Source organism: Pararge aegeria, chromosome 5 (genome assembly GCF_905163445.1).
Source record: "Pararge aegeria chromosome 5, ilParAegt1.1, whole genome shotgun sequence".
In the NCBI taxonomy this organism is placed as follows: Eukaryota; Metazoa; Arthropoda; class Insecta; order Lepidoptera; family Nymphalidae; genus Pararge; species Pararge aegeria.
Genome location: NC_053184.1, coordinates 10,911,357 through 10,938,632, shown reverse-complemented (window position 1 = coordinate 10,938,632; position 27,276 = coordinate 10,911,357). Strand labels below are relative to the sequence as shown.

General features: G+C 34.7%; 3 protein-coding genes across 8 annotated transcripts; 2 read left to right on the top strand and 1 right to left on the bottom strand.

Moving 5' to 3' along the window:
• Positions 1 to 1,052: 1,052 nt before the first annotated feature.
• LOC120623726 (DNA repair protein complementing XP-C cells homolog) lies at positions 1,053 to 11,081 on the top strand. Its single transcript, XM_039889918.1, has 10 exons — positions 1,053 to 1,560; positions 2,708 to 2,823; positions 2,928 to 3,207; positions 3,540 to 5,240; positions 5,378 to 5,667; positions 5,753 to 5,994; positions 6,612 to 6,837; positions 7,257 to 7,425; positions 8,752 to 8,906; positions 9,262 to 11,081. Exons 1-10 carry the CDS (start codon positions 1,176 to 1,178, stop codon positions 9,445 to 9,447), a joined length of 3,750 nt encoding a protein of 1,249 aa, XP_039745852.1. The 5' UTR covers positions 1,053 to 1,175; the 3' UTR covers positions 9,448 to 11,081.
• Positions 11,082 to 13,034: 1,953 nt separating this feature from the next.
• On the bottom strand, positions 13,035 to 26,962 carry LOC120623585 (muscle LIM protein 1). Of its 6 annotated transcripts, none has more exons than XM_039889617.1 (11): positions 26,850 to 26,962; positions 26,127 to 26,260; positions 23,665 to 23,830; positions 22,528 to 22,654; positions 22,186 to 22,282; positions 21,651 to 21,735; positions 18,836 to 19,132; positions 18,095 to 18,227; positions 17,240 to 17,427; positions 16,704 to 16,857; positions 13,035 to 13,927 (listed from the first exon to the last, which is right to left on the bottom strand). In XM_039889617.1, the coding sequence occupies exons 2-11, from the start codon at positions 26,239 to 26,241 to the stop codon at positions 13,805 to 13,807; spliced, it is 1,485 nt and encodes a 494-aa protein (XP_039745551.1). In that variant the 5' UTR covers positions 26,242 to 26,260; positions 26,850 to 26,962; the 3' UTR covers positions 13,035 to 13,804. The 6 variants fall into 6 exon arrangements, with proteins under 6 accessions (XP_039745551.1, XP_039745550.1, XP_039745555.1 ...); XM_039889616.1 differs by lacking the exon at positions 22,186 to 22,282 and adding an exon at positions 21,932 to 22,028; XM_039889621.1 differs by lacking the exons at positions 13,035 to 13,927; positions 16,704 to 16,857; positions 17,240 to 17,427; positions 18,095 to 18,227 and having other exon boundaries at positions 18,832 to 19,132.
• LOC120623587 (selenoprotein F) lies at positions 15,401 to 16,106 on the top strand. Its single transcript, XM_039889622.1, has one exon. The coding sequence runs from the start codon at positions 15,497 to 15,499 to the stop codon at positions 16,001 to 16,003; it is 507 nt and encodes a 168-aa protein (XP_039745556.1). The 5' UTR covers positions 15,401 to 15,496; the 3' UTR covers positions 16,004 to 16,106.
• Positions 26,963 to 27,276: the final 314 nt, after the last annotated feature.

The window sequence follows — 27,276 nt, the reverse complement described above, 5'->3', positions numbered from 1 at the left end:
TTTTTTTGTGATGAGCATGAATGTTTTTCAGTGTCTAGGTGTTTATTTGAATTTTATAAGTATTTTTGTAAATTATTTACAAAAACATATCTATCAGTCATCTTAGTACCCATAACACAAGCTACGCCTACTTTGGGGCTAGATGGCGATGTCACAGAATTAAGAATATACATACAGTACAGTACACAGTGTACAATATACAGTCGTGTACACGACTAATATTGAAGCATCATAAACCGTTTCACTTTAGTAGTGTATCTCGAAAAGGCGGTGGCTTCATTCCATGTAGCAGTTGACAGTAAATTTTAACTCTAATGTTCTAAACGTTTACCATAAAATGGGAAAAAGGGGAAAAGTCTGTGAACTAGCAAGAATCATCGAGTGTGAAGTGAAACGTGTGCAGGGCGTTTTCACTGTTTTTAGACATAATGCACTGCATGCAATAATGGCTGAATGAGGGTTCCATTTGTTCTTAAATTTGTGGGCGATGTATGCATTGTCGTAATATATTTATTTATTAATTAATTTTTTTATGCATTTTTGTTTGCGTAGATTTTATAAAGATTTCCTAGGTCTGTTATCTCTTATGATAAATATATGTGACTAGATTTTTTTTGCGTTATAAAGTTATGTAGTTACCTATAGTATAAGCCCATTAAATTCTTTTTTACAGTCACTAGTTGGGACTTTTTATTTATTTTTATATTACTTTCAATTTCTTTAATCATTGATGTGCAAAAATGATTGTGTTATATCCTATTTTTTATTTAGTAGTTACACCAAGTTTACTTTTGTAATGTAGAATAAATGTGAGAACACGGTTCGAAAGATCGCGAAAAATTATGTAAGACTGCATTTAAAAGTAAATTTGCCCAAAATGGCTTTTGTAAAATTTAAACGCCAACAACATTTTTTCAAATATCAAGTCAGTTAATAAAAGCAGGCTACATAAATAAACGCGTATGAAGGGTTATTCAAGGATTATCAATTTGTGGCATGTGACTTTGGTCTGTTTGACACTGACACTTGACAGCTTACTTCAAAAGCTTGGCGGCAGTGCTTGTCAATTCGATAATTTCGTTCGTTGTTATTTTAAAACGTAATTCGTAGGTAACAATTTCACAACAATTTTATATTTTTCTGTTACATATCGACTTAATATCCTAAAGCTTACGATGCCAACAACTAGGAAAAAGGTAATCAAAACAGTGTACAAAGACGACGACGAAAGTGAACAAGAAAAAGATGGACACGATTTTAGTGATTCCGGTTCTGAAGCGGAAATACCTGATCACCCTAGCTCTGATGAGGAAGAGGAATGCCATATTTCCTCTGACGAAGACTTTAAAAACACAAAAAGCAAAAAGAAAACAAAGCGCACATCAACCATTCAAAAAAAAGTTCCAAACAAAGCTAATTTTACCAAAACTTTTATAACAAAAATAAATAAACAAAAGGACAGTGAAGAAAACTCTGATGAAGCGCCAGTACTGTTTTCTGTTAAAGACTTAACAGATGCTGATAAACTGTTACCATCCATTCTGAATCTTTCTGAAAGCGGTATGTATTTTATTGGATACTAAAACTTCATGTTGTAGCCTTGGAATAAAAAACAATACACATACATTTTTAAAAGCAAAACAGCCTTATCAGCCTCAAGAGCCCAGATCATATCTTGGTATGACACATGAATAACTTTATATATTACTGTAGAGAACATATTGAACTACTAGGCAGGCAAAATGATAAAGCACATAACTAGAATACACAAATAAACTAATAAGGTGCATCAACTCCAGATCACAAAGTACTGTGTTTATTATCTGGGTTGGGCCAATAGGTATTTGGGTTCTGTGACAGATTGACATTGTCTAGTCCTGTGCCTCAGACAGCTTATTAAGCCTTTAAACCTTGGTTGCACCTGCCAACCTACATTGGATCAGTGTGATGGGTTGTGCTGAATCACTGTCTCCTATGAGAGAGAGTATCTATTATAGATGATCATGAAAAAGTATTTAATGCTAGAACAAGTAATTAATTTTGCAAATCCTGCCTTACAACTTGTACAGATAGATCTTTATCTGAGAGTGTGTCTTAGTGTTTTGTACACTATGTTCTTCATGGAAAAGGATAGAACTTTTTAAATATAGGTTTAAATAATTCAATTACTTAGGCACATACTGTAATCTGTACAGAATAAATAAGCTAAAGTTACTCACTTTACAAGGCATAGGCTAAAAAATTCTTAAAAATTCCTCGTTCATTATTACTACATGTATGTAAAAACATAGCAATGAATATTTCGTTTCCAACGATATATAACTTAAAAAGAGGAAGTAGATGAACACACATTCATAGACATACACAGCCCCACACACACACCCATACAAAATATGTTTCATACATTGAACATATACATTTAACTTTGAAAATCTTATTTGCATCTAATGAGCTACCGAAAATAAATATTACTGTGAATTAAATCCTAAATGTATATTGTGTTAAATATATGGTAGACCAAACAGTTTAACTTGACACACAAATCCATTTCAATTTCAAATTCAATACAAATCTTATATATCAACACTTATTACTGTAATTTAGACATAGCCCTACGGGACATCTAATCAAGTAGCAACAATTAGATTATGCACACATTAAGACCACAACTGAATTGTTACTTTAAAAAGTGTATTTTAAATTTCAGACAGCAGTGATGATGAATCTCCAAGAGTAACTATAAAAAAGGATATAACAAGTTTTGAATCAGTAAAGTCCAATGATTCAGAAAATGATACAGAATCTAATGTTGAATATAAAGATGTAAGTTTAAGATTTTCATTAAAAACTACGCTTTTTATTATTTTATTTAGTCAAAACAATTTTTCTTTTGTTGATTAAATAGTTTTCTACTATGCATATTACAGGTGTGGTCAAATAATATTAAAGATGAGAGTGAAGAAGTTGCTAAGAAGACTTTCTTAGAACTGGAACAGCATAAAAGTAAAATGGAGGAAACAAAAATATCAATTCAGAGCTATACTGCAAAAATTGATGCACAAGCAGACTCTAATGTAAAGGATTTGCTAGCTCTTGGGGAGGAGGAAATACCACAACAAAGTGTTTCAAGTCATTCTAAAAAACGCAAAAAGAAAGTAGTTAATGATGATAGCGATTCTGAGATGGAAGATTGGGAGGAAGTCAAAGGTAGTATTTACAGCTACTAAGTAAAACTAACCATCACCAACACCGGCACCATTCATCAGAGTATCATAGATCTTGGTGAGTTCAGATTTACAGACCAAAAACCGCCACCGGCGATTGTGACCGACTGATACAATAAATGTCTAGCCATTTGCGTCAGTCAGTACTTCATTAGCGCTGGTTGCAGTCGTCGGTCATTGTCGCTAAGATTCGCATGAAATTTTGATGAATGGTGCAAAAAACTAAAGCTTGTTCAATGTGTTTTAATAAGTTAAGTCAGTTTTATTTGAAATCTTCATGGCGATGTTTAAAATTATTTATTTATTACTTTTCAGATGTTAAAGCTATACCACAACAAGGATTACAGCTTATTGTTGACATTCCAAATGCTGTTTGTAGGAAAACAAAAAAATTAGATGTTGAAATGATGATGAAAAGAAAAATTAACAGAGTAAAGAAAGAATATCAAGTGTACATGCATAAAGTACATGTCTTATGTTGGTTGGCTCATGGTAATTACGTTAGTGGAGTATTAAATGATCAATCTATTCTCGCAGCTGCATTATCCTTAGTTCCATCCAATGAATGCTATCCTGGAGAAAGAGTAGATATGAAGTATGTAGAACAAATAACCTCCTGGTATAAGGACAAGGTTATTTTAAAGCAGGATAAACATGAAAATAAATTTAGACCAAAAGCACCAACTTTAAAAGATATATTACAACAACAAATAAAAAGCAGAATTTTCAGTACAAAAAAATATATAGTTTTTGTATTTGTTTCAATGTTAAGAAGTCTTGGTTTACAATGCAGAGTTATGTTTAATTTTGTCACCCTGCCAATTAAACCTCCTAGTTCTGAATTATGTTCACTATCTACTAAACAGAATGATATAAAAAATGAAGATCAGAAAGGAAAAAAACAGTCAATAAAAGTAGAAAAAGATATCTCCAGCAAGCAAAAAGTTAGCAATATAAAAAAAGAGAAAATACCTCAGTTAGATGGAATTTATAATGTGAGCTATTCCAGTGACAGTGATAATATTATGCAGGTAGATGGTAGTGATGACGGTTTAACAAATAGAAGTAGAAGAGTTAGGAATACACTAAATTCTAAAAAACACGTAAGCACTGAAAGTAACCTTGATCAATGTAGTGTATCGCCACCAAAAAGAGCGAGAAGAAATTGCACGACACAACCTGAGAAAGATAATAATAAAAATAAAAAACAAGAAAGCCCTCAAAAGCTCCACGAAACTGATATCAACAATAAAATTGCCATAGGAAAATCTAGAAAATCGCTGTCACTAAATCGTATCGAATCAAAAAATAATGTGGGAGCTGAACCGAAAGACAATAAAAGTGTTGAAAACCTTGTGGAACAAGTCACGCTCTCGAGAAGGACCAGAAGCAGCAAGAAATCTGTTAGCACAGCTTTATCCAAACCTGAAATAAAACCAAAAGAAAACGCGAATAAAACTGTCCCTAAAAAGACCTCTGTGAAAGAACCTGAAATGAAAGCAAAAGAAATCACATATAAAACTGACTCTAAAAATACCTCTTTTAAAGTAAATGAAATCACAAATGAAGTTGCCTCTAAAAAGACCTCAGCAAAATTGCCTGATATAATAATTACAAATGAAAATGACAGTGTTTCAAGTAAGTATTTTGGAAACCATGAATTTTCTTCAATTAATAACTCAACAGCAACGACCAGAAAACGTTCAAAAACATCTGAACCTGTACATCAAAGCGACAATATAACTGAAACTAAAAAAAGAGCGCGATCAAAAAGTGTTCAAAATAATGAAACTGAAAGTAAATATTTTACTGGTAATATTGATAAACAAACAATAAAACCAACTAGAACTAATAAGAAAAAGATTGACGATCTTTCTGAAGATTGCAAAAGAGTAAGCCATAAAGACTTAAAAAGAAAGGCAAACGTGAAGAATGATGTAAGAGATGACCTAATTCATATCATAAAAGGGAGAGTTAAGGAAGCAAAAGCAGATGCCAAAAAGTTAATAGTCAAAGGTTAGCATACATGCAATATGCGCAATGAAATAAAATAACATTTATTAATGTACTATCTTTACAGATCAATTAATGCAAAAGCAATGTTCATATTATGGTATAGTTTATAATAACCATGCATATTTTGTTAATTTCAGAGAAAATAAAAAAAGAATCTGATGAAGATAGCTATTATTTGCCAGTGCAGTCTCCGAAAAGTAAAATGTCAGAAAGCGATGAAGATTTTAAACCGAGTAAAATAAGCCCAAAATCAAAAATTAAAACTGTTAAAAAAGTTGATCGGCGGGTTTTCTCAACAGATGATGAACTACATCAGAACAATCTTAACAAAAGTGATGTTTGGTGTGAAGTATATGTAGAGGAACTTGAAGAGTGGGTTGCAGTAGATGTTATTAAAGGCAATGTGCATTGCGTCAACGAAATATACGTAAGTATCTGTTCAAAACATATACATTATTTTAATATGTTGATAACAATTTTGACACAATATTAATATTTCTCAACCAACATAGGGTAGAGCTACACATCCATTTAATTATGCAGTTGGATGGGACAACAATAATTACTTGAAAGATTTAACTCGAAAGTATGTACCACATTGGAATACTATCACCCGTAAACAACGTGTAGAATCTCTTTGGTGGGAAGTGGCTTTAAAACCGTGGTTAGGACCAAAAACTGCGAGAGATAGAGAAGAAGATGAGCGGTTAGACAGAATGCAGCTTGAAGCACCTTTGCCTAAAGTCATTGGAGAGTTAGTATTTGATTTATTAACATTAAGTTTCATAGTTTATCTAATTTTAAAAATGTTTTCTACAGTATCCAGAATCATCAAATTCAGTACAATGTCAATATGTGCAGTTAAAAGCTGATAAAAATTGCTTGCATAGAATTTGTATGTTCTCATTACATATCCACATCAGGACAAAAGGCGGTGTACGAAACATGCTTTCAGTGCTTTCTAATTTTTGATGTTACTGGGATGTATACTATACACATATATGTTACTGTGTGATATGTTTCAAGAGACTCTATACATACACGCAACCATACAACCACACACACACTTATGACACACACGCAAACACACACACACATACACACCCACTAACATACACATACTCACACACACACACTATTATGAGCATGTTAGATTATAAGTACTTTGTTTTTCTATGTTAAGATAGATAAATGTAAACGGAGGAGAGTGGGGACCCTGAGACACAGGTTTTATTTTAAAACTTACTTTAGGATTCCCAACACTATTGTAAAATGACTAATATTTTAACAATAAATTTCATTTCATTTCATTCATACACAGAACTACATACTTTAAACTGTTATCTTTTCAAAACTCCATTATTCTTACAGATATAAAAACCACCCATTATATGCATTAACGCGTCATTTATTAAAATTCGAAGCCATATATCCGCCCGATGCAGCAACTCTTGGATTTGTTCGCGGAGAGCCTGTGTACGCACGAGAATGCGTGTACGTTTGTATGTCACGTGATAAATGGCTCAAAGAAGCTAAAGTCGTTAAACTTGGTGAAAAACCTTACAAAATCGTTAAGGCACGACCAAAATGGGATAAGGTAAAAGCTTTATTTTGAACATGAAAATTACAAGCAAGTGGGTCACTAGGAGATTTATACGCTCGCAATCGAGTAGTCGCTTTCTAGTTTTGAAATAATTAAACAGCAGAGTGAAATGGATTTTATGCGTCGTATTGTTTTAAAGCTCACATTTGCCCACAATTCTTCAGTAAAAATCAGAAATGCTTAGGGATTTGCGACTCCTAAGATAAGGCCTATTTTACTTTGACGGTATAGTTTATTATGTGAAAAAGACGCCTCGATTGCGAACGCGCATATGTTGTACCAAACTACATACTAACGCTACTGTTGTAACGTGATAAAATGTGCAATATATATTTTTTGATAAGAGATTTTGTTATATGTAAATTGTTAAAAATATTGCAAATTAAAAGTACACACAATCATTAATATTTCAGCTTTCAAATAAATGTATAACAGATAAACCCCTAGAAGTGTTCGGGCCGTGGCAAGTTCAAGATTATGAGCCGCCAATCGCAGAGAATGGCGTTGTACCACGCAATGCATATGGCAATGTTGAGTTATTCAAGGAATGTATGTTACCGAAAGGAACTGTCCATTTAAAATGTGAGTATTATTTAATAAAATATAATAATAAATTTATTTAATCCATAATGGTGAAAACATTACATATACCAATTTCATATATTATTTATCTAAAATACAGTTTTCTTTATCAAAATATAATAAATTTATTTAAAATGGTTGAACGGAAAACTAAGCTTTTTTGTGTTATAGCTTTTGGAACTCTTGCTGATCATCAGAAGGTATCAAATGTTGCATATTTCGAAAATATAAATTATTTTTCTGATACTCTGGTTTTGAAATTTACAAAGTATTTATTGAATTTTGCTTTTTGAGTTAGGAGAATTGAGATATAATATATAGATTATTTATATTTTATCTGCCTTTGACTATGCCAGTATTTTCAGAATACTAGAACTTCTTGTTCTTCTTATTGCATCATTAATATTATATAAATTTATATTTTTGATAAATTTATATAATATTAATGATGCAATATGTGACAAAAAGTAACAATGAACTAGCACTCGAAATGTAATCATATACCGTTCAAAAATTTTATTTTGTCCTTGATCTATCTATAGGAGCCGTGCATTTTTTGCGGGTTAAAAGTTGTCTATCCAATCTCTAGCCCATAAACTGTCTCCGTATGTGTAATGTATCCAACGTATAGTATAACCGAATTTCGAAATACTGTTAAATATAAGTATAGTTCATAAGGAATCGCCCTGTAAAAATATTAAAAACTAATTCAAAACATTTTAAGTGTTAACTTATGACAACCGTATTGCAGATAAAAGACCGACACGCGCTTAGTTCCTACGCTACGCGACACAAAGTCACTCGAGTCACTTGATTTTATTTTAGCATTTGATGTTAGTGTTAGGCTGAATCTGATTTTTTCAGTAAAAACTATGGCAGCTGTTAACTCCAAAACTATTAACGTTTCGGTTTCACAGATAAGTCCCAGAGACAGTAAATAATGTACCTCTAAACACGGCACTTTATAGAAAACACTTTTTGCCGAACGACGGCTCTCAGCAGCCGTACCAATAAGCGTATGCGCACGCGCTGGGTATATTTATGTTTTTTTAAAACGGCGGACACTAGTTGTTTGAGAGTATTAAAAAATTGCAATAAATTTGCTAACTGTTACAAATTTAAAATTCGAGTGCTGCTCTCGTTCGCGGCAACTAGGTGACGCGTATACAACATTTCTACAAGCGGCTACTTGATTGGTGAACATGCTATTTTCATTGTGTTTATTCTTAATTTAAGTAAACTGTTTGGGCTTTGATAAATAAATAAAAATATATATTCTGTTGGTGTGCAAAATTATTAGTCTCACAAATCAATATTTTGTTGCAGTGCCTGGATTGAATCGTGTAGCAAAAAAGTTGAACATAGACTGTGCTCCAGCAATGACTGGTTTTGATTTTAACGGGGGCTGGTCCCATCCTGTATATGACGGATTTGTTGTTTGCACGGAATTTGAAGAGATTATCACAGAAGCCTGGATAAAGGTAATTCTTTGCCCTCAATACAGGTCACCTACTATGACAACATAAAATGGGAAACATCACTTGCTTTAACGGTAAAGAAAACATCGTGAGGAAACCTTGCTTGAAAGTTTTCCACCATTTTGTCAAGGGGACTTTACGTGTTACTTTAAGTGTTAATCCGCAATTGACCGATAACCTTGTACGTAGTGTACTATAGCACTATATACACACAATAAACACTTCTCATTCTTATAGGAGACCCATGCCCTGTAGCTTAATTTCCTTTAAAAACCCATACTTAGAGGCATATTTTCTACGATGTTTCACAACTGCCAGGTGACACGAAACACGGATGATTCCACATTTTTTTTTTTAGGATCAAGAGGATCAAGAGCGCAAGGAGCAAGAGAAGCTTGAAGCACGAGTATATGGTAATTGGAGAAGACTTATACGCGGTCTTCTCATCAAGCAAAGACTAAAGGCTAAATATGGATTTGAGGAACCCAGCACTTCTCAGGATAAAAAGAGTAAAGGACCTAGACTTGTTGTAAAAAAGAAATAGAATTATTCGTCGAGTATATCGATAATGAACTGCCATAACCGTAGTAGTGTGCTCTGGACAGATTATAATCCTTAAATCGTGTTTCAAAAAGAACAATATTTACAAAGTTCTTTGGTTTCTTAACACAATTGTATCGAAGCGTGATTTCTAGGATTCAGATCGAACAAGCGCACAACACTGCTACACTGTAATTCTTACAATTTTAGTATCGCAACTCAAGTCGATATTAAATAAAAAGGGTTTAGTCGTATTATGTGTTAATTATAGTAACAAAAGTACAAATATAATAATCCGAATTCTTATCAAAGTGAGCGAACAAAAAATCATAAATAACTTCATTTGAATAAACATGTTAAAGAATTAATACTTCATAATTGATTACGATAAGGTTTATAGTAATAATATCGGATAAATATCAGCCATTTTGTAAACCTATTCGTAAAATACCATACAAGGTGTTCAATAGACTATACCCTTCTTCTGGCTCTTATCCCACGTTATGTGAGATAGGCACAATGTATCTCCGAAACTGTTTTGGCAAATTTATAACCATTCATTCAGTTCCCCTGAACAACTGCACCATACATTCGTTATCAAAATAACCCGTAATATGACAAGACCGATAAAAACTAGTTAAGTATGTATTGCATGATATTATTATTAATTAACGATCTAAGATCATAAATGCCGTCAATTGAGCTGAATGTTATTAGTTTAATAATTTTTTTGTGTCTGAGTACTACACAAAAAATAATTAAGATACAATTTAAACAATTTGTTATGCTTTTCATCTTTGAAATAGGCGGGCCCCATTGTTAAACTCTGTTATTTAGTAGAGTTGATGTTGTGTGTATAACATACAGTATCTCTATCGCCGAACTTATGACTGTAACAGTCATAAGTTCGGTGACTTCGAGTATTGTATTTTTATTGGTTAAATTTATGTTGCTTTTGCTACAACTGTGTATTATAGCTCAAAACTGCAAAGGATCAGCCACTCGGAAGGGATTTCAATTCATGAAACAATAGTTTGTACTTAAAATAAAATAACTGCCTAGTTGTAGTGGTTAGCATATTCACGGGTCACAAGGTCCGGGGTTCGAATCCCGGCTCGGTCCAAAAATCGTTAGGTATTGTGTATTTTCTATTAATCACGTGCCTCGGAGAGCATGTTAAGCCTGTAAGGTACCGGTTAGTATCACTTTCTTGTGATAGTCGGTAAAATCCACCAACCCGCTTTGGAGCAACATGGTGAGTCATTGCTCTAAAACCACCTCTCCTATGAGAGAGTAGGCCTGTGCCCAGAAGTGGAACTTTGATAAGCAAATGAAAGTATACATTAGTTACATGTTTCGATTGTCACACTAAATGTCAAAGTTCACTAACGTAAATTGGCAAGATAGTCTCTTATTAAACAACAATAATACCTCAGATTTTAGATTTTACTTGCTTTATTAATTAGGTTTTTATCACAACTGAATTGAGTTATTTTTGTAACTTATAAGCAATAAATGTAAAGCAAAGCTAAAAGCGATTTGAATTAAAATATAATGTATATTTAGAATTTAGTATTACAATAATGTGATTTTGAAATTATGTCAGTGATCCCAATTTATTCTACATTAGCGTTATTTTAATCTATTTCTATTTTTACTTTTAAACTTGTGTTAAATAATGTGCCACTTATAATATTTATTGTTTGGAATTCTTAATAAATGTTGATTACTTTACAATAAAGAAAATTTAAAATACAGCAATCGTCTTCCCAAAGTCTTTTTCGAGTTAAAAATTTATCTATTGAATGAATGAATGAATGACTGAATACACTTTTATTGTACACCAAAGAAAAAAAAAAGTAGTTACAGAGATATAAATACAAAGCAAGAGAGTACAATTTGGTGGCCTTATCGCTACATAACGATACTATAGGTGTAAAAAACAACCACTTTAACTAATAACATCATAGTTAATACAGAGACTAATTGTTTAAAATTAAGTTTAATGGGGATCCAATATGCCAATTTATACCGGCAGTTGACGCATAAGCGAACTGGGTATACCATAGACCTAATATATTAACTTAGCGGGCTATGGGTCAAACGCCTTTTTTAATATGTTATTTCATATTTTTAAACTAACAATTATGTTTTGAATTTTACACGCTGGACCTCTTGTGGCGCCCTCTAAAATCAATCCCCATTTTATAGAAGTAATCATAATCGTAATTTAACTTTGCTGCAATCTTAGATTATTTACGCCTATTCTGGTTTCTGATGCTGCAATCATTACTTCCAATGTAGGTATGTCAAAAAGCTATCATGAACTTTTAAACCATTAAATTAAATAATAGAGGATACAAACCGGAAAGATATTTATTGGATTCTAAATGTATTGACTTCAAAATATGAATGATATAAGCTTTATTACAGTTCAACACCGACTCGCAATGAGGCGCATTTTGTGTCTATGCTATAAAACCCTCGCCTTTCAAGAGGCCTTGGCCCAACAGTGGGACGTGATTTGATGATGAAGCTTTATTTTTATAAATTCAAGGTAAATGCTATGATATTATATTTGACGGCCAATTGGCACAGTGGGCAGTGGCCCTGCTTTCTGAATCCAAGGCTGTGGGTTCGATTTCCTCAGTTTAAAAAAATGATTTTTTTGTTTCGTGTTTTATATAACCGGCTTTTTAGAAAGGATTAAGGCTCATTTTATACCGCTGTGGAATGGAATGGAAGAGTGTTTTTGCAAAGAAATTGTACATAACTTTATGTCAATTGTATAACATAAAACTAAAGGAGCCAAAAAAGGAATCGTGTCTTCCGGGGAATCCTCGCGTATTCTCGAGAATTCACGTAGCTACTGTCAGCGCCGACTGTGGATTCCGCGGGAAGTGGCTCATAATTTTGTTCTTGTTTTGCCTCAGAAATGAGCGATATAAAAATAACATCCAAGTCAGTAGATTATTAGTAGTAGATTGATCAAGGCGCATTTGTGCGCCTTCTCGCGTCATGAGGCGAAATTGACGCTTCCATTCCATTCGAACCCGTGGCGGTATAAATTGAGCCTAACTGTTGTATATCCTCATTGACAGTATCTAAAAACAGACCGAGATTGCAATTGCATTACAAGTTATGTGCGAATTAAACCGCCTGAATCTAGCCGCCGCAACAATCGGCCACGCCACTGGAGCAACGTCAAGTCTATAGCTTAAAATATAGTATGTACATACTATGACAGGAGGCATATGCAAATAAGTTGTTTATTAATAAGCAAGCTGGATTTTACTTTGTACCCTTCTACTTACCTACTCTTATAACCTTTCTCAGATGATACTTGTATCTAGAAGTGAGACATTAAATAGGCTGGGGGTGATGGTTATCTTTTTATTTTATCTTGTTTTTCCGCTATCATTCTATTATCTGACTGGACCAAAAGGTTTTTCTTGCGGACAATAGTAATAGGCATATAATCTACCATACCCTTCAGGCTTCAAGCACTGTACCGATACTGATGCTATTTTTGTAATGCAGAGGTTTCAGAACAGATTTCAAGATGAGTAATAAATAAATAAAAGAATGTTATTTTGCTTATTTCTTTATTAAAAGTGAGAATATAACGATACGTTTCGCAATATTATGCAATAAGCTGATTTATGTGAGATACTATTATATATGCATAAAATATTGCAAAAGCCTCGAAGCATTTTAGTATTAAAAATCTAGCACAGCTTATTGCTGTTTGAAATATTATTATGAAATGACAAAAGTATGTACAAAAGTCGTTTGTGTAAAATATGTATAATGATCGCTTCAGATCTTTAAATAAGATCTGGTCGGTCGAAACGATTGCAATACGCAATCTTTACCGCGTTTACAGGATAGTTTTCCTTCATATCAAAAAAGTGATATTTCGAAGGTATAATCACAATTCACAATGCCATTTTAACAAAGCTGTTCATTTATTTTTTTGTAATTTTATTTTTTATTTATTTAAATAATGTAGTTATTTAAATACTTTACATACTTATTAATAACTATTAAGTCTATGCATCTTACATATTCTACAATATTTTATGAAGAATGTATAAACTAAGGGCCCAGACACATTCATCACAGTTTGTACATATTATGAAAGGAATGTAACCTTAATTTATATTTTCTAATCATAAAATATTCGTCTTATGAATTATTGTAATCTTTTACACAAGTCTCATTATATCAACCAATATTAAAACCAGTTTAATAAATGGTATGATCCACTGGAGGATAGCAATATGCAATAGATAAGATTTCAATCATGCTACCATGCATGCTTGTTAATCCTATAATACTATAAAGTCCAGCTTCATAGTCTACGCCATGGTCAATGTGCCTGCGCCGAGCCCGAAGCCGACTCCTTTGGGGCCGTAGTTTCGGCCATAGCATCCACGGCAGTAAATTTCACCATTGGGCCCATCATTAAGGTTAGTGGAATCCTGGAACAACATATATGAAAAAATTACTTGTCTGCGTTAACAAAATTATTATTTTATTATTTCGAAGTAGTTTGAAAGGGACGGGCTTGTCCTTAATGTGTCAAAAGTTGGATACGAGCTAAGGTTAGATCGGCGGCGACTATCTAAGGTTGTCAAATTTTATGTGATTGGTTACACGAACTTTGCTATTTAGACCAGGGTCGATAATTTTTAAAATGGTAAAAAGTGAAAAAAAATTATAATAGGAGAGAGAAAACAATTATAGGACGAGAATATAACAAAAATGAAAGGAAAAATAATTTACGGGCGATTTGAGGGCGGGAAGTGGAAGGAGGTGAGTTTTAAGGGTAACGGTGTTCTATTTCATCCTACTATTATTTTTTTTGGTCTCAAAAATTATCGACCCTGGTCTAATGTAGTTTAAATGCATTAAGCGTTTTTTGTAAATAGTTATCAAATTGTGCTCGACGACTATCTAAGTTACTCATTTTCATTTTCAGCGGTAAACTCTAAAATAATAGATTGCTGTACCTAGGTACAGCAATCTATTATTTTAGGCTATATGGAAAGAAGACTGGAATACTCTGTCGAAACTAACTATTTTTTTAAAGAAGAAAAAGTAAGAAAAGTTAGTATGCGCTGAATTATATTATATTCTGTAGAAAAACGCATTTGATAAAATATATAAAACGAATTGATTTTATTCTTTTTGGGATGACGTAAAAATATAAATTTTATTGCACTAGGTATTTCATAACATTTGGATGTTCCAGACGGAACATCGTCTGGAACATCCAAATGTCCGAACGAACGTTGTATTTGTAATTTTAATGATCTGTTTACTTTAACAATGCGTTCTAATATTAAAAACGTAAAAATGAAAAAAGGTTATTGAAATCGGTATAGTTTACTGGGAGATGTGGAAGATAAATGCCATAGAACGATTTTGTTAAATCTATGGTCCTTCTCTTTACTAATGACGTTCGTATATGGAGGGTAGAGGTAAGGAGAGTCATCTTATATGGGAGAAAAGTTGAAAAAGTGTCCAGTTGTTGCGCTAAATAACAGTTCAAAAATCCTCCACAATGGCGCTGGTGGATGCACAGGGTATGGTATGAATGTAGCAATCGTAGATGAATTGAAGTATGCCGAGTTAAAAAATTTAATGTCATTATCGACTAAAGTAGTTAATTATTGAGAATTTCAACAACTTACGTTGTACAAAATATTGTGGTAAATATAACCTTACTTCCTTGTTTCTCCATACTTCCTTGTTTATTTTTCAAGCCTACTCTAACAATATTTATATTTGGCGCTTCTTTTAAGAGTTACCCTGATGCAAATGTGGCGCCATCCTAATTTAATACATTTTGACGACACTTTTTCATATACACAGATGACTCTCCTTACCTCTACCCTCCATACGTTCGTAATACATATCTGATAATCTGACATCTGTGTCAATATTGCCATTGTCAGTTGTCGTTATTTACTGGTCTGTGGTTGACAATGTTTATGATATCAATTTATATAGTAATTTTATGATATAATTTAAAAGAAAAGTTCATCATGGCTAACATAAAGATTCCGCCATTACTTTTTATATTAACCACTTTCTTAGTCCAAAACTGCTTATGTGAATTTACGACAGAAGATTGTGCTTCCCTTGGCTTTAGCAAAGCAAACCTCCTCTGTTCTTCCTGTGACCAATTAAAAGATTTTAGTCTAGACCAGCTAGTGGACCATTGCAAAGAATGTTGTCATAATGATGACTCAGCGCCGAAGGAAAAGAAGTACGCCCGGGCGATTCTAGAAGTTTGTACGTGTAAATTTCCGGCGTATCCACAAATACAAGCATTTGTGAAAAGCGACAAACCAGCCAAGTTTCCCAACCTACAAATCAAATATCTGCGCGGTTTAGACCCGATTATTAAGCTTTTGGATAAGGATGGAATTGTGAGAGAGACAGTGGCAATTGAAAAATGGAACACTGATTCAGTTGAAGAATTTTTGAAGGCACATCTTGTAAAAGAAGAAGATGATGATCGCGGTTTTTTGAAAACCAATCTTATATAATAAACCAATTTGTCAAATAAATTATATTGCATGATAAGTACTGGGATGTGAATTTCTGAGTGCAATTTAATAAAACAATCATGAATAAAAATGTTCAAAAGGTCTTGACTATTCATTTATTACAAACAATTTGGTTTGGAAAAACTGACTGACTGATATCCGACAAAAATAATGCTTTTGCTATGCTTTATTCATAGAGTATTTTAAGTATTCTCACTTAAAAAAATATGGCAAACAAATTATAAATGACATGCATAGCATAGTCTAAAAAAACCTACTATGAAATATTTTTGAATATTATGTATGGTTAAACTTAATGTTAAAGTTAAGTTAGTCATAATGAGTGCTATTTTATTTCATTTAAGTACTAGTTAATTATTGTACAGCTTAACCTTTTTGATTAATATTATTTGGGTATTTAAACAAGTGTATATGAATGTATATTAAAGGTGTGCATGTAATTCTAGTAATTACATGCACACCTTTAATATACTTTCTAAAATACTAAGTGAGGGAATGTGTTGTAGCAACTATGAATCTTGAAAATTGCCACTATACTACAGTGGTTTACCAGATGGAACCTATGTGCCTGAGTTGTGGCAAGGCTCATGAATATGTTCTAACATATTGATGATTATTTTTAAAGTAATATTAACACCTTCCAGAGTAATATTTTGATGGCAATAAATTGGTTACTTACAAGAGATCTGTGGCAGTCTGCACATGAGAAGCACCGTTTGTGCCATGTGCCATTCTTAGAGTTCATTTGTTCTGCAGCATATACTGGGAAGCCACATCGTGGGCATCCCTTACCCTTGGCCGCCTTCTGTCCAGTGAACGGTACCTGCTCAGTGCTGTAGAAAATATTTTAAAAATTTAATAAGCCATTGATGCTTGCTTGTTTATTAACTAAACTATTAAAACTATTATTAATTAGACAAAACAGGTCCCCAAGACTTTGTACGCATGAATGTGAGTTAAAAAAAATATCAACTTTGGATGCTAGATTCCGACAATTTCAATTTCAGATTTTAGAACTTGGTTTATATATATACTACCTTTATAAGGCACTTTAATGAGTAGGATACAATACAAAATTTCTATATTTTTTATTGTAGTAATATTATGATGGTGGACACGCTCCCTGTGATAAACTTAGACAGGTATTTTTTTTGTTTTCATCATCTAACAGTTTCATTTAAAATTAGGTAAGATAATTGCAGTTACACCACTTACTATGTGACTGTTGGCTCGGAGTCTGTGGACACTAGTGTAGGCGCGTGACCGTAGCCGAAGCCTCTAGGCCCGAAGAGCTTAGCGTAACACGCGCGACAGTGGATCTCCTTGTCGGGACCATCGCACGCTAACATCGAGTCCAAGGGGCGGTGGCACTCCGCGCAGTTGAAGCACTTCTTATGCCACATCTAGAAAATAAAAAAATATGTTATTGACAAGATTTTTCGCCAGATCCCGCTTACTAAATTCGGTTGTATTTTATTTTATTCTATCACTGTTCGTACACAAATCAGCCATTGCCTGTAATCACCCCTGGAGTTTAGTTATAGCAGTTAGTGTTATTAAAACCTCTACATAACTTTACGCCTTTTTTATGCGTCATCGTAACGAATTTCGGCCGCTTGGCGGCAGTGTGGTAACTAGCCACGGCTGAAGCCTCGCAATAGACTAGACTAAGGAAAATTCAGAAATAAATAAATCCCAATTTTACCCTGCAGGTACCGAACCTGGGACCTCTTACTTAAAAGTACACTCGACTAAGGATGTTTACATAAATTAGGTAGGCAATATTGGGTATTACCTGCCTACCATATGTCAGGCATTTCGGGAGCGAACGGATTAATAAACTTAACTAGGTATCTACCTAGTTAAAGTAACCGTTAACACATTTCGTACTACCGAAATCCGTGCTGTTTTTCTAAAGATGGACGTTAACCATCATGCTACGTAGATGCGCTGACTTATTATAAAATATTTTTAAGCTACACGTTTCATGTTACAAATTCTTTCCCCCCACACGTGCTTTCCCCACCATGCCATCACATAAGGAAGTTTCCGTTAAAAAATAATACTAACAGTTCCTTTAGCCAACTGTTGTTCAGCCGCATAAACCATTCCACCGCATCGTGGGCAACCCTGTCCTTTAGGAGCCTTGATACTGGTTGTGTCTGGGTTGTAAAATGGACGGTTGGCTGAAATCTCGTCCTCTCTGGAAATGAACAAAAACTCTACATAAGTGTGTGTATAAACTTTCAATACTCTTCTATGCTTTTTCCATAGAATTTCTTAAAAATATATGTAAAATTATCAATGCTCATTCTTTGAATATTTTATTATATTTTTTATGTTATGTGCTTTTTAAGTAATTAAAATATCAATTGCTTCAACGGTGAAGGAAAACATCGTGAGAAAACCTGCATGCTGGAGAGTTCTTTATAATGTTCTCAAAGGTGTCCACCAATCTGCACTTTGCCAGCCTGGTGGACTATGGCCTTAATCCCCTCTAATTGTGGGAGGAGACCTGCTCTGTAGTAGGCCGGTAATAAGTTGTTGTGAAATCCTCAGGTATTGAAATCGTATCTTAGACATTTGAAGTTAATTAAATATTTAACATTGAAGTTATTAATTATTTCCGAGATTTTTACTTATGAATGTAGGTATAAAAATACCACTATCCATTGCTTTTAAAAAATAACTATTTGCAGTCACTAAACTTGCTTACAAGTTTAAATAGGTATATAGGTAGATTCAATACCGAAGATACCTCTTTCTTAATATGAATCTACCTACTGACCTTAGCTAGGACATCGAACTTACGTTAAACCGTCAGTCTGAAGGAAACCGGAACCACAAGCGAAGCCGTAACCGTGGGGACCCCATTTCTTTCCGTAGCAAGTTTTGCAGTACACATCAGAATCTGGTCCGTCGCAAGCAATTACAGAGTCCAAGTTCTTCGTGCAATCGCGGCATTTAAAGCACTTGCGATGCCATTCACGACCCTTGGCTAGAACTTGCTCTGCGGCATACACGAAACCTCCACAGCGCGGGCATCCTTTACCCGGTGGCGCCTTGATAGCGGCAGTATCTATCACCGTAGTCCTTGGTGCTTGGTCACTGTATAACGAAAATATCAGCTTATTTGTCAAACTCGCAAATCTCTCTTAAATAGTTTTTATAGATGTTATTTAAGCTATTTAAACTAGAGCAATAGATTCAACATCGAATTATGTATTTAAGTCGCCTGCCTAAGTGATCCTGCGTTGCCTGACTTATTATTATCGTGCTCGGTCGTGGGTAGGAAAATGGCCGATGTATTTATTATGCAGTTTTGAGGTTGTAGGCTGAAAGTTTTTTTTGTGGTTTTTGTGGACCTTCCCTGATTAGATTTGCATCTGCCAGACAGTAGTTGTATCTACCAGCGGAATATTTTTATATATTTTAAGAATGTCTTTTGTCTATGCTCTTAAAATCTATTATGAGAGAGGATACGTCCTGTGCCCAGCACGGATAATAATAGGTTAGATACCTTAAATGACATCATTATCATTTTAGGTATTTAACCTATTATTATCCGTGCTGGCACATTATAACAAAAGGTTAAATTATTATTCAGTATGTAGGTTCTGAAAGTTAAAGTTAAAATTTAGATTCATACATTAGGATAGGATGTTTAATATTTATTTTATAACTTTTAGAACAATTTAGCACATAAATTCACCCAAAACTTGAGTCTAGAGCAAGGTGATGAAAGTTGTTGTCAGATAGAAATATTGTACCAAAAAACGTGCTTAGCAAAGTCGAAGCCTCAGCACTTGCTTCATAGCATTGCATTAGGAAGGCATCTCGCCACTCAAGTTGGTCATAACAACCCGAGTAACGCAGAAAACCCACAATAATATATACTTTCAACTTTTATCAAGCATCTGAAAATATATCATTAAATAAACGCGCTAAATAAACCTAAATAGACAACAAATTTAGATTATGCAATTGTTACGAAGTTATACTTAACTAAAAATAAAGAAGATGAATGTGTAGAATCTACATGTGATTTAATATGTTGTAAGAGAGCGTGGCAAGTCCCGCCTGTAGTAAAATTAGTTCGTTCGAGAACGGACAGCGTGTTCTATTTTCACGTTAGCGTTGGCACATTGCCATTTCTTGTTTGTAATATTATAAGTTGTTTTTATGAAAGTGAAGTGATGGAAATAACCTAAGCTTTTCGGTAACCTGAGAAGATACTATTATACGAAATGTGGTATCTCACTAAACTTTTGTTACTTCACCAAGCAAATGGGCGATAAGCAATACGTGAGTAGAAAGTCAACTAATATCAAATATTCTATTAAAATATTATATGTCTATGAAATAAATACGTATATAACTCTAATCAAAAGATTTTGTATTCACAATATTAAAACAGAACATTCTATTTATAATTTATAGACAAACAATTTTTTTTAGAGGTTTAGGAGTTATTTATCAACGGCAACATAAGTTAAAAGAAAAGTGTTTTCGGACAATAAATAACGAAGGTATCTTGATAGTTCCTTTCCCTGTATAGGCCTTGCTTGCACGTGGCTTCGTCAAGTGTATCTAAGGAAAGTACCTAATAAATCCCTCAAGCTATGAACGGTTAGAAAACGTTTATATTGATTTTGATCTGCTACGTTGCTTACTTTGCTTGAATACGTTCAGCTTTCGAATAACTGTACCAATACATTTATTCGAAAGCTGAACGCTATTTACTAAACATAAAACCTGGCAATAGTTTTCAAAATGGAAAAATTAAAAATATATATATTTCATATTTGATAAGATTTCAAAAGATATCTAATAATTAAAAAAACGTAAAGGCGGAATATTTAAGGCAAAGAATTTCCAAGACTACTAATAAATGAGCCGTAATTATCAATAATAGGTATCACGATGTCTTAAATTTACATCCGTAAACAAGATATTTTATTTTTGATCTATTTTCTTTTTTTTATAAAAAAAAATATTATTTGTCTGTCACAGTTCCAGTTTATTTACCTGTTTTCTCATAGATGTATTGAAAAACAATGTGTGATAGTGTCATATATGGGCCTCGAGGTTATAACCTACTTTATAAGCCGTTGTGTCACTGTACCTACCTATTGCCGTGACTTCTAATTTGTTGACATATTGTAAAATGGTCTAAGATTGATCGAACTTCTTGAACAAAATCCAAATCCAAATTATGATATGTTATAGCACTGAACTGACCAAACTCGAATATCATTTACGGACTTTAGTTAAATAAAATGTAAAGTAGTATTCTTCAGATATGCACAGGTAAATATTAATTATATCTAAAGAAAGTCAGATATTCAAATTAAATGGCTTTAATACAATAAGTGTCTTCACGGTATTAATGTTTCCGTCATTACGTTGTCACAAGGACCATGCTATTGAACTTTTAGTTTATATATATATACAATCATGAACCTTGTCCTACTCTTTTATCAATATTCTATGCATTAGGTACCATAAAAAGAAAAGAAGCGTTAATACCTAAGTATTTTGCACCCGATGATTATAAGAAACTGCAAATTTGGGTAACTGGACTCTCACCAGAAAAAGCTTGTATCGATTTCTATAAATGTCTTACCCATTAGCATATGGATCACTCTGCAAAACTCCGGCTCCCTTGCCATAACCATATCCTTTAGGCCCAAACTTCTTTCCATAACATACTATAGAGAAAAAAAAGACTAATTATTATCATTAACATACATGGACCGATCATGCTGTGCAAGAGTATTAATAAGTAGGTATTTAACTCAAGCATTCTTAGATATTACTTTAAGGGGCACAAGGTGGGTAAAATATTATGATAGTTACAGATATTAGTTCTCATAGCAAGATTGAAGTTTGGACAAGGGAACAAACCTTTGCAGTAAATGTCTTTGTCAGGGCCTTCGCAACAGTTGGTTGAGTCCAGCCGCTTTTGGCAGTCTCCGCATTTGAAGCACTCCTTGTGCCACCCCTGGACATACATTCAACGACAACAATGAGGGTATGTGGGGGTGAACATGCGAGGACTCAAGTACACGTGGTTATCACAATGATACTTTGTGTTAACACCCAAACCGGTCAAGGATTTACTCGTGCGTTCGGATTGGAAACTTATATCGGTTAAATACCTCGACAATATATTTCTTTATCTGCTCCATCACAATGCGTCATGGAATCGAGTTGTTTGTGGCAAATAACGCAATTGAAGCATCTCATGTGATATCCCTAAGATATAAAATTTTGCTGTAATTGCGTGTTAGATAGAAAAAAATGTTTTGGGTACTCTTTTCTGTCAAGAAGAATAGCATCGTAATAATGTCGTCGATAAATTCCATTCATTACATTTTAAGTTCACAAAGCGTGACCTTATTAAACTAACCTTGAATAATAATGGCTATAGTTAGTTTGCCCTACCGAAGATTTAAGTGTGGTAGTAGGTAGGTATGTGTATGTGCTGAATAAAGCCTTACCCGTCCTCGAGCTAACATCTGTTCCGCGGCGTATACATAGCCGCCACAACGAGGACAACCTTCACCCGGGGGTGCCTTGGCTATCATACGTGGCTCCATGCAGGCTCCGTTAGTTTTTAGGGAGCCCCTGTATATATACAGACATTGCATTATTAACTGCCGGCTTACACGGTATGATTATCTGGTTGAGCAATATTTTAAGAAGAAATGTTAAAAGCCTATTGGGCGCCAGAGCTTTCCGGTACCCCTATACTTAACCAAACTCTGTCACACAGCTGGTAGCGAAGCTAATAAGGCCGGCGGCGCACCTCCGCCGTAATGGGAGAAGGTAAGTGCTCCCTACCGCCCGCACCGTCTAGCCTCGCTACACTACATGTCTTATCAGAGGGCGCTTTCCTTATCCCATCACGTAAACTGGCTTTGATTAAGGCAAATACAAGCTTTAGCTTTGATTAGTTTGGATTAGCGGCGAAGAAAGTTACGTAAAAGAAGTATGAGAGAAAGTCATTGTATGTACATGCGTATTTGGTGCGTCTCAAGCATTTGCGAGGCCGTGCATAGGCTTTTATAACTTGGGTTCTCACCGTTGCTCTGTTGGTTTCGGATCGCTCCGGTTGAGAGGGAGGTTATTCGAGGGTAAGAACGTGACGAGCCGGAGTGAGCCTTTGCCAGTGCGGGTAGGACTCACCCAGGTCTCGACCGCGTGCCGTTTAACAATAACTCGTGAATGGTAGTCGACTTGTTTATTATTATTTTTTTATAAATTATATATAATTATACCGATAAACAAAATAAATTAAGCCATAGCGAATAAATAATCCTAACTAAAGTAATTTAAAGTAAAGTGGCGTTCGCGTAGCACCGCTGGTGGGCGAGATGCGTCTCGGCGTTCCGCTAGCTCTGCTGGGAGGCTGCTTGTGCTCAATTCCTGTTGCGACATAAACGGAGACTGGTCATGCATGTGTCGGGCAACGCATAATGTACAGCCGATCGCGCACTTTCTGCTTACATGAGATTATGTACACGCGGTTAATGTTGTTACGTACGGGCCCAAAGGCTGGTCGAATTATTGACCTTAGATAAGGAAAGACCCTCAGAGGCGCGGGCGGCGGGAGTTTTAGTGAAATCGGTACTTACTGGCTATCAGCTTTTAGATGATCTCCGGAATCCATGGATAGGCAGCCAGCACCTCCACCAAAGCCGTAGCCTTTTGGTCCGAATTTACGTGCGTGACACATCTTGCAGAAAAGTTCGCCTTCGTGTTCTGTGCAGTTAGTGGAATCCAGCAATTTCTGGCACAGACCTGTCGGCAAAGTATACAATTAAATAACTATATTTTTGATCATCTGTACTTATAATAAATTGTAATGGGTTAAATTTTATGCATTGAAGATATCTTAAAGTTTTTTTTGAAGGGCACTCTGTAACCGATAATGCTAAAGTGTTTTTTTTTTCATTCGTGTCTGTCTATCTGTCTGTATCTGGGCCGCGCATCACGCTGAAACTACTGAATGAATTTAAATGAAACTTTGCAAGATTTGAGTTCATACTACGAGGTAGGACATCTGCTACCTTTTAATCCCGAAATTCAGCCCAGTTCCTGTAGGAGAGGGGATGAAACTGAACTGATGAAAGGTAAAGAGATTTAAATAATTATTTTCGTATTGGATAGATTATACTATCAGTTTAATTTTGCCCAAATCTCATGTCGATCTGATGAAAACGATTGGAGATAGAGGGCAAAACTCCTCAGCGGACGGAAGCAAACCCCTCACTGAGGGTTTGACGATACTTAATACATAAAGTGTCGCCACATTTCTGTGGACTTTAGTACTAGAACTAAATAATAAATTTTGAAAAATTATGTCCCAAAATGTATGCGGACAAAGCCGCAGGGTACATCTTATATTAGAATTTATTTATTTTACCCCATTATAAGTTCGCAGGGCATCCTTAAGTTTCACATCGTTATTTTTTACTCCTATACCTACTTCCACAAATCCTTTATAACCAATTTTTTAACCACACGGAATACAATTACTGGCATCAAGTGAATCGATCGATAAATTTTATATCTGTATAATATAAAAGCGGAAGGTGACTGACTGACTGACTTATTGCACACGAGACATGATGATACACGACGTATGAAGCTAAAATTTGGCAAACTCCAAATTTTAAGGAAGTTCTGTTATGGGTTTGGGCAACCAAAGTTTTAAAGATAGGTACAAAGATCTGTACTTATTAATTTTTGGATGTAGAATTAGGGTTTGGAAGGAATTAAAGTCCTAGTATTTCTAAGTTGGCGACACGGTAATCGGAATTCAGGTTAATCATTTCAAAAGAAAAATCTTTACAAACCTTGTAAAGTTAGAATTTAAGTTTACGTAGAGCTTCGTCAAGGTTATATCGACGGAATTATTTGGAACTTCCCTTAGAAAAATCCGCATAAATACATTCATCATCATCATATTAACCCATTACCGGGCCACTACAGGGTACGGGTCTCCTCTCACGATGAGATCGGGTTCCACGCTGGCCCAGACCTAATTGGTGGAGTTTGCGAATACATAATAAACGTTAAATTGTGTCTCTCGGTCATAACGCCATATAAATGTGTGTTTTTTTGGTATGTCTGGTCACATCAACAGAGCGAACATTGTTTGGCCTAAAGGTTTATAGACCGGACTATGAAATGAACTAACATTTTTTTTTTCAATTTTTAAGAATTTGACGAAGATTTAAATTCTTGGCACAATTAGCAGGACACTTTAATCCCGAGAAATCAAATTTTGTTCATAGTTAAATTTGAATTTGATCATTTATTCTTCTTTAACGCAGCGACTATGGAGTTAATACCATTAGCAGTGCAGATGCTGTTCGAGAGTACTCTTGGAGTTAGGTTTAAATAATTCATCACTGACTATATTATTAAATTCAATTAAAACTTATTATAAATCATGTGCTTATGACGCTGTCTATTATTTATAGTAATATTTAATAGTTAAGTACATCAACCTAAAGCGGCATCGTCATCAACAACTCCCAAGGATGTTTCTTCTCATATAAGAGAGTAATTTAGAGATTGAAATTTCCACGCCTCATATGCAAGTTTGCGGGTTCTACCTAAGTCATTTATTAAATTTTTCCAATTGTCACAATCTTCTTTCCAGCAGTCTGTGATGTCCACGAAATAAATTTTTGTATTAAATTTCATTAAGTAAGTAAATCTATATTCAAGACGTTTATGTACGATTCAGTTACAAATCTATACAAATTGTCATATCTATAAAACTTATGGGAAGTGCTATATTTAGGTCACCATAAAAATAATTAGCATTAATTTCAACGAGCTCAGAATTTAATACATCATTACGAATTAATAAAAGAGTGAAGGTATAACTATGTTGAGCATTTATAGTATCAGGTATCAAACTGAAATGTATACCTAGTTTCTTGAACCGACATCATTAAAAAGCTACGTTTCTTCCCTAAAAACTTCCATACTAAGTAGATATATTAAGTCTGCACAGCGTATATACGCGCTTTATTGTGGTAGTTAAAATTTAACCTGAAATTCTTTATGATTAGATACGTACCACACTTAAAGCACATCTTGTGCCATTTGAGTCCGCCGGCGACTCGTTCTTCTGCCGCGTATACGGACTTGCCGCATTTCGGACACTTAGGGTTGTCTGCGGGTTTGAAAGGCATTGTGCTCGCTTAACTTATCCTGAAAAAGAAGTTATAAATTTTTGAATACAAACATTTTCGGTTTAATCTGAACAATAGGTTTAGGGCGGACACAATGCGACTGCAGTTAACGGATCCATTTACAAAAACTTTTGTTGGGTATTTTTTACGAATGATGTCACTGCTCATTACTCTTACACAAACTTTCTAATTTACACGTTACGTCACTGCTTCAGTAACACAGAACTTCAATACCAGAATAAAACATCATTGAATCATTGACAAAATTTATTGTAAATGCTGCATTCATTGGCCAAAATCCAAGTCCGGTACATCACTGCTGTTGCATTTAAATTGTCACTTAAACACATGCACAGAATAAAGTAAAAGCTTTATTAGGGTTACTTTCAAATACTATAAAAATCATGTAAAGATCGCGCGGAACGTAAGGCGGGCGGTGCGTGGGTCGTGCTACGGCACTCCTAATTTGGGGCGTACAGGTAAAGTTACGCCTCTGGAGCGGTAATGCAACGCTATAAATAGACCGCATAAGGAAGAAGCCGGTGAAATCACTCGCGATTAGGTTAGGTTGTGTTAGGATGCTATGACACTTTCACCAGTTCACGGACCTGTTCGTCGAGTCGCTACGAGAGTCGAGCTCTCGGTACGCGTATACAGTGCAGGGCGCTTATGCCAAGACTGCGGTGCGCGGAGGTCGAATGATGCGCGAGGGCAACCGGCCACCGTAGTCTATGCAGAGTTGCACACGGCCCCAGTGGAGGGGCGCTCGCATCGCCCTCGCCGCCCTCGCCCTCCACCCAACACCACCACTACCCATAACCCAGCAAACACCAAGATACCCCATCTTCAGCTTTAGGATTAACTACAGCGAAGGCTATTGGAATCTCTTTGTTTATAATTGCCGGCTTCGCAAAAGTATTATTTTTCTTCTTGTAGAATAACAAAACATATTAATAGTAGAATAGTAAATAATATTTTTGTTTTCAATTGTGTATTTCTTAAGTGTCACACTCAATAATCCGGCTTAAAGACTTA

Bases quoted from the DNA above. Each gene is read 5' to 3' on its own strand.
- LOC120623726 (XM_039889918.1), top strand. From the start codon at position 1,176: ATGCCAACAACTAGGAAAAAGGTAATCAAAACAGTGTACAAAGACGAC. The intron at 5,668-5,752 runs GTAAGTATCTGT...CAACCAACATAG, and splicing joins ATTGCGTCAACGAAATATAC to GGTAGAGCTACACATCCATT. The intron at 7,426-8,751 runs GTGAGTATTATT...ATTTTGTTGCAG, and splicing joins AGGAACTGTCCATTTAAAAT to TGCCTGGATTGAATCGTGTA.
- LOC120623587 (XM_039889622.1), top strand. From the start codon at position 15,497: ATGGCTAACATAAAGATTCCGCCATTACTTTTTATATTAACCACTTTC.
- LOC120623585 (XM_039889617.1), bottom strand. From the start codon at position 26,241: ATGCCTTTCAAACCCGCAGACAACCCTAAGTGTCCGAAATGCGGCAAG. The intron at 21,736-22,185 runs GTATTTAACCGA...TTTTCTCTATAG, and splicing joins TAAAGAAATATATTGTCGAG to TATGTTATGGAAAGAAGTTT. The intron at 19,133-21,650 runs GTAAGACATTTA...TTCGTTATACAG, and splicing joins AGTGATCCATATGCTAATGG to TGACCAAGCACCAAGGACTA.